This window comes from Oncorhynchus mykiss, chromosome 25, assembly GCF_057628025.1.
Source record: "Oncorhynchus mykiss isolate SJ-2025 chromosome 25, ASM5762802v1, whole genome shotgun sequence".
Taxonomy (NCBI): Eukaryota; Metazoa; Chordata; class Actinopteri; order Salmoniformes; family Salmonidae; genus Oncorhynchus; species Oncorhynchus mykiss.
Window position 1 is genome coordinate 82,922,556 of NC_143046.1, and position 7,445 is coordinate 82,930,000.

The window sequence follows — 7,445 nt, forward strand, 5'->3', positions numbered from 1 at the left end:
GAGTGTAGTGAAATGCTTGTTCTTCTAGTTCCGACAGTGCAGCAATATATAATAAGTAATATAACAATTCCACAACAACTACCTTATACACACACATCTAAGTAAAGGAATAAGAATAGTAAGATTTTTTATATATATATACTTAAATGTGTAACTAGGCAAGTCAGTTAAGAACAAATTCTTATTTACAATGACGGCCTAGGAACAGTGGGTTACCGGCCTGTTCATATAAATATATGGATGAGCATTGACCGAGCTGCATAGGCAAGATGCAATAGATGGTATAAAATACAGCATATACATATGAGATGAGTAATGCAAGATATGTAAACATTATTAAAGTGACTAGTGATCCATTTATTAAAGTGGCCAATGATTTCATGTCTGTATGTAGGCAGCAGCCTCTCTGTGTTAGTGACGGCTGTTTAACAGTCTGATGGTAAGGAGAAAAAGCTATTTTACAGTCTCTCGGTCCCAGCATTGATGCACCTGTACTGACGTTGCCTTCTGGATGGTAGCGGGGTGAACAGGCCGTGGCTCGGGGGGTTGTTGTCCTTAATGACTTTTCGGACTTTCTGTGACATCGGGTGCTGTAGGTGTCCTGGAGGGCAGGTAGTTTGCCTCCGGTGATGCGTTGTGTAGATCGCACCACCCTCTGGAGAGCACTGCGGTTACTTAAACCTGCACCTTAGAGGCTGCTGCCTCATGTATATAGACATGGAATCACTGGTCACTTTAATAATGGAACACTAGTCACTTTAATAATGTTTACATACTGCTTTACTCATCTCATATGTATATACTGTATTTCACTGTATTTTAGTCAATGCCACTCCGACATTGCTCGTCCTAATATTTATATATTTCTTAATTCCATTATTTTACTTTTAGACTTGTGTGAATTGTTAGACACTACGGCACTGTTGGAGCTAGGAACACAAGCATTTTGCTAAACCCGCAATAACATCTGCTAAATATGTGTATGTGACCAATAACATTTCATTTCATTTATCCCAAGCAGAGAAACACAGAACTGTGAAGATTATCATATTGTCAACCAACTCCACAGTGAAATATATGTGCTCTTGAATATTCACTCTAATAGGCTTTATTGAGTTGGTTCGATAATCTTATTGCTCTTTCTAGGCATAATTGTTTTATGAGTGAGAAAAAAATTGGAAACATCCGTTGATAATATTTCAGCTGTGTGTCCTATAAACCTGCTTTCTTTACATCCCAAAGCTAAAGTCTCACCACGGTCTCATCGTCCCATTCAGTCGTTTTCAATGCGAAGTCAACTCCGTTCCTTGAAACGCATGTGGACGTAACGCGAGACGAAGCTGGTTTTTCCAACTCCTCGCTCTCCAATTACCACTTTAAATGTATACTCTGTGCATATACTAAACCCCCTGCCATGTTCAAATATGAACTGCAACATCAGGCTTGTCGTGATATAAACCAGAGAATGGCTCTACTTTCTTTTTACTGCACGTGACCAATACAGACAGGCGTCATGAATGAATGACTCCGTACACATGCTTTTCTCCCCTTTTTTTTATTCTAACAAAACATATATCTTTCAGAATCTAAAGGACAATGACTTTGTTCTGCACTGCTATATTAATTACATGTTTTAAACAGAAAACCTATTCAACTCTATGAAGCCATTTCTATCAAACAGCCTATTCATATTACTGATGATAATACCCATTGTTTATTACATTGTATATAGTGAGATCTTAACAATTGTGAAAAGTAAGAATAATGTTGTACAAACCCAACAGTCACAATAAACAACACATTTATAAATTGTTAAATAAACTTTACATAGTAATGCCTTTAGTAAACTAATCTGTATCGTTACCAAAATAGGATGGATACTACATACAGTTCATTCACAAAACCAATGACGTTCAAATGACATTCAATTGACATTATATTACATTTTTGGCAATCATATTATATTCTAAACTGGATGGTTTGAGCCCTGAATGCTGATTGGCTGAAAGCTGTGATATATCAGACCGTATACCACAGGTATGACAAAACATTTATTTTTACTCTTCTAATTAGGTTGGTAACCAGTTGATAATAGCAATAAGGATCCTCAGGGGTTTGTGGTATATGGCCAATATACCACAGTTAAGGGCTGTGTCCAGGCACTCCGAGTTGCGTCGTGTGTACTAGAACAGCCCTTAGCCGTGGTATATTGGCCATATACCACACCCCCTCGGGCCTTATTGCTTAAATAGAAACTGTTGCAAGTATGGGTTAAGAGGGCTGTTTATAAAATATACAAACTTGCAATTGAAATGAGAGACATAAAAAATATATATATTTTGTGTAAATGGAAGCATACAGGATACATGGCACTTAAAAATCATTCTGGTTTTGTTTGCTACATTCTTACAGTAGTTATTGAATCAGTATCATAAGTTCATTCTGACGTTATCTGATGAGGACAGAGGCGGTAATAATCTTTGTTATTTTTTCAAAATAAATACACACTTGATATGAGCAAAACAACAAAACACATTCATCTAGAATATTTTACATTTACAGGTTATTGTTCTATTGGTAAACACAGGCCTACACAGCGCCTATATAATTTATACACATATTTGTGTGAACTACAGGTGGGATAGTCTGGTAGCATTATAATTGATAAACCATCTAATTTCAAGCGGTGGAAGTTTGCCTTTATGAAAACAAGCAACAAAACACAATCATTATTGTAATACCTGATGATGCTGAAATGTACACTGTATTGTACCCTGAATAACTTCTACTTAAATGACTTCAATAGGTAGGACTATCTTATATTTTTGTTTTCCTAATAAGCACAAAGCCTAGAGCAAGTTCGATGCTTTTCATCTCTTGCATAAACATGGAAATGCATTTTGCGATGGTTAAATCTTTCAGTCTTTTCTCCATGATATTTACTACACAACAAAACTACCTTTTTAAAAGTGTGCCTTCAGTGTTTTTGCTCACTTTCGTCCATGTAAACACAAACACTTTCACTCATAGATTTCATGAGTCAACCAATATTGTCCAGTCAGCCACTCAATAACTTATTCAAGACATTGTTGCCATTTCTTACTGGTCATTAAATGGAACACAAACAATATGCTACAAGTCATCAGCTACAAAATGGCTCTATATTATTCTACTATATCTACAGTACTCGTTCACAGAGTTGAGGAGCTTTCTTTATAGTCCTTCAAAATGACAGAGGCGTAGTTCGGAGGGGTGCACAATATGGACTCGGACACGGGTGAGGTGTTGTGGAAAGGGCTCCCCATGCTCGCTGTATCACGGAACGGAGAGGGGGGCATCAGGGCCATAGAATCCTCCATGGCTGATTTGATCTGAACAACGTCGTCCTCTTCTTCTTCGTGAATCAGGCCGTTGTCATACATGTATCCATGGAGGAGGCCAAACTGTTCCTCCTCCACCTCTACCTCCTCCTCCTCAATCTCCTCCTCCTCCTCAATCTCCTCCTCTTCTTCTATCTCTAGGGTGGAGGTGGGTTCCTCGTCATCAAAGGGGCCAAGTTCTAGTTGCAGGGGCAGGATTGCATGCTGCTGGATGAGATGAGCCTGGTGGTACACAGGCCTGCCATGACTGCTCCCAGACCGGCCCCCAAAACCACCACCGCCCCCACCAGCCATAGGGCCAGGGCCGGGCAGACTGACCATGTCCATATCATTGAGCTCAGGGATGATGAAATCACTGTTGTACTGTAACAGTAGGTGGTCCGTGATGACCCTCTGTTGGGGGATCACTCTGCTCTGTGGCAGGGGCATGTGCTCAACAGGGGGATAATATTCAACCACCTCATCCACCTCTTTCATCGGCCCACCGATGGAGGGCATTATCTGCCCGTGGGCCATCATGTGGGGACTAAGGGGAGGGTTGTATCTGACTAGGTCGCACTCGTCCTCCTCGGCTACGTTGTACAGAGTTTTGGTGCTGAGGTCAGAGAACTCCATGGCCATGCTGCTGCCTGTGTTATGGTAGGTGTTAGTTAAGGGTCTGATGACAGCCATCTGATTGGAGCATCCTGCTTCCTGTCTCTTCACGTGCACAGACAGTCTGTGCCAATTGTGCTCCCCTTTTGGAGGATGATGTCTTGCACCTGGTTCAGACCATGACACAGACTTTCCATTAGAACTATAAACAGAATAAAGATGGCTGTTAGCTCTTTCACAGGAACTCAGAAAAGTGAAGACAACAACAGCATTTCTGGTTCATGTAAAAATACATATTTTTTTAAACGAACGTTAAAATCAGATCAATTCTATGTTGATGGTGACGTTTTGGGTCGAACTATACCTTACTGAGGACTGTATATCTTTATTTATCTATTCAGATTAATGTATTTCCAATGTACTATAAATCATTATGCTGTGGTACAGTGTATCCTGATAGTTCTCATGGGTATGCTGGTTTTCATTATATTCAGCAACAGATTTAATGTTAAGGTGTTTTTTAATTGAACATTTGACCTGGATCTGGCATACTATACTCTCTCTGTGTCCCAAATGGCACCATATTCCTTACATAGTGCAATACCTTTGGGGCCTGGTCAAAAGTAGAGAACTAACCTACATAGGGTATAGGGTGCCATGTGGGACAAAGAATCTGAGAGTTAATTACTGTAAGACAAAATCAGCATCCCAGTGGTACCTCAGGAGAAAGGTCTGTACTCTCAAAGCGTCTCAGAGAACGAATTCTGATCTAGGATCAGGTCCCACCTGTCCGTGTAATCCTATTCATTATGATTTAAAAGGCTAAACTGATCCTAAATCAACACTCCTACTCTGATACTCTTTGTGAATACGGACCCAGGATTACATCAACCTACTTCTCAGAGTTCTTCTTCCGTTTGAACATGTTGAGCAGGCTGTTGCTCCGGCAAGTGCCGTCGCCCACGTGCATGCGCACGGCATCCGAGGTGGTGAAAGCACTGCGCACGTTACGCTCCGGCTTGGCGAGGATGATGTACATCTTGGGCGAGAACATACAGCCCAACGCCACGGTGACGCTCAGGCTCACAGAGAACGACGTGGTGATGATCTTATAGTTGGAGCCGAAGTAGATGGGGACAAACGCCAGCCAGATGATACAGGTGGTGTACATGGTGAAGGCGATGTACTTGGCCTCGTTGAAGTTGGCCGGGACGTTGCGTGTCTTGAAGGCGTAGTAGGTGCAGCTCAGGATGAGCAGGCCGTTGTAGCCCAGGGGCGCCACCATGCCCAGTGTACTGGTGTTGCAGATGAGGTACACCTCCCTGATGCTGGGGTAGGACTTGACGGGCATGGGCGGCTCCAGGATGATCAGAGTAACCTCCAGGGTGAGCTGGACACTGACTAGGAGGCCGGCAATCACCAGCTGATTATACAAAATAAGAAGAAGACAGGTTTTATATGCCGTTTTTCAAGATCACAGATGCGTCTGAAATAACATTATATTCCTTGTAGTACTCTACTTTTGACCAGAGCCCTGAGAAGGCCCTAGAGCCCCGAGCATGTCCTAGAGCCCTGAGCATGTCCTAGAGCCCTGAGCATGTCCTAGAGCCCTGAGTATGCCCTAGAGCCCTGAGAAGGCCCTAGAGCCCTGAGCATGCCCTAGAGCCCTGAGCATGTCCTAGAGCCCTGAGAAAGCCCTAGAGCCCTGAGCATGCCCTAGAGTCATGAGAAGGCCCTAGAACCCTGAGAAGGCCCTAGAGCCCAGAGCATGCCCTAGAGCCCTGAGCATGCCCTAGAGCCCTGAGAAGGCCCTAGAGCCCTGAGCATGCCCTAGAGCCCTGAGCATGCCTAGAGCCCTGAGCATGCCCCAGAGCCCTGAGCATGCCCTAGAGCCTTGAGAAGGCCCTAGATCCCTGAGAAGGCCCTAGAGCCCTGAGCATGCCCCAGAGCCCTGAGCATGCCCTAGAGCCCTGAGAAGGCCCTAGAGCCCTGAGAAGGCCCTAGAGCCCTGAGCATGCCCTAGAGCCCTGAGCATGCCCTAGAGCCCTGAGAAGGCCCTAGAGCCCTGAGCATGCCCTAGAGCCCTGAGCATGCCCTAGAGCCCTGAGAAGGCCATAGAGCCCTGAGCATGCCCCAGAGCCCTGAGCATGCCCTAGAGCCCTGAGAAGGCCCTAGAGCCCTGAGCATGCCCCAGAGCCATGAGCATGCCCTAGAGCCCTGAGAAGGCCCTAGAGCCCTGATCATGCCCCAGAGCCCTGAGCATGCCCCAGAGCCCTGAGAAGGCCCTAGAGCCCTGAGAAGGCCTTGGTCAAAAGTAGTGCACTGTTTATGGAATATGGTGTCATTTCGAACGCATCCAAAATCAAAACCAAACAGATTAATACAAAAAAAGAGACTAAGGAATAAGTCTATATAATCACCTGGGCCCAGGCGCTCATAAAACGCGGCTTCCTGGTACAGATCTTCTTCTTGCTGCCTGCCAGGATGCGTGCGATGCGGTTGGTCTTGGTGACTAACGCTGAGTAGCACATGGCGGCCGAGAGGCCCACTAGGAGGCGCTGCAGGTAGCAGGAGGCCACGGTGGGCCGGGCGATCAGGGTAAAGGGGCAGATGTAGCCCAGAAATATGCCGGCCAGGATGATGTAGCAGAGCTCACGGCTGGAGGACTTGACCACGGGCGTGTCTCGGAACAGGACGAAGATGAAAGTGACGAAGGAGGTGACTAGGATGCCCAGGCAGGCAAACACCACCTGGACGATGGACTCTGGGTTCCCCCACTCCAGGTACCGCAAGGTGATGGGCTCACAACCTGGGGAGAAGACACAGATAAAGAGAAAATGTGTGAGACCTTGCTCTGAAGATGTTTCACTAGAAACAAAGGAAAAAGGCTCTAATGAGATAAGCTAATGGGTTGATTCATTGATGAGTTGATTGGTTGATTTAACCTAGGTCCTAGTCCAATATCTTTCATAGTATGTCTTACCTGACACTTCTTAATAATTCAATATTAGGAAAATGACCCAAAATCACAAAGGTAGAAACCAATAGTGGGTCGAAATTAGAATGCTACCCAGCTGCCCAGAATGAATGCTGCCCATGCTGCCCAGAATGAATGCTGCCCATGCTGCCCAGAATGAATGCTGCTCAGTTGCCCAGAATGAATGCTGCCCATGCTGCCCAGAATGAATGTTGCCCATGTTGCCCAGAATGAATGCTGCCCATGTTGCCCAGAATGAATGCTGCCCATGTTGCCCAGAATGAATGCTGCCCAGTTGCCCAGAATGAATGCTGCCCATGTTGCCCAGAATGAATGCTGCCCATGTTGCCCAGAATGAATGCTGCCCATGTTGCCCAGAATGAATGCTGCCCAGCTGCCCAGAATGCTGCCCAAAATAATATTCATTAAACATGGGTAGCCTATAGAATTTTACTTTTACCAAATCAACCACCAAAAAGCCTGTGTGACCGCTG

General features: G+C 44.8%; 1 protein-coding gene across 2 annotated transcripts in view; it reads right to left on the reverse strand.

Annotated features, from left to right (window-relative positions):
* Positions 1 to 1,787: 1,787 nt before the first annotated feature.
* Positions 1,788 to 7,445, reverse strand: part of LOC110504240 (metabotropic glutamate receptor 1-like) — a 39,196-nt gene continuing 33,538 nt past the window's right edge. Inside the window, exons 8-10 of one of the 2 annotated variants that reach the window (XM_090221302.1) lie at positions 6,395 to 6,783; positions 4,871 to 5,397; positions 1,788 to 4,141 (exon numbers count right to left, since the gene is read on the reverse strand). In XM_090221302.1, the coding sequence (XP_090077428.1) occupies positions 4,027 to 4,141; positions 4,871 to 5,397; positions 6,395 to 6,783 (1,031 nt within the window). In that variant the 3' untranslated portion in view covers positions 1,788 to 4,026. Of the gene's footprint in view, positions 4,177 to 4,870; positions 5,398 to 6,394; positions 6,784 to 7,445 lie in introns of both variants that reach the window. The other variant, XM_090221301.1, reaches the window with a different exon arrangement.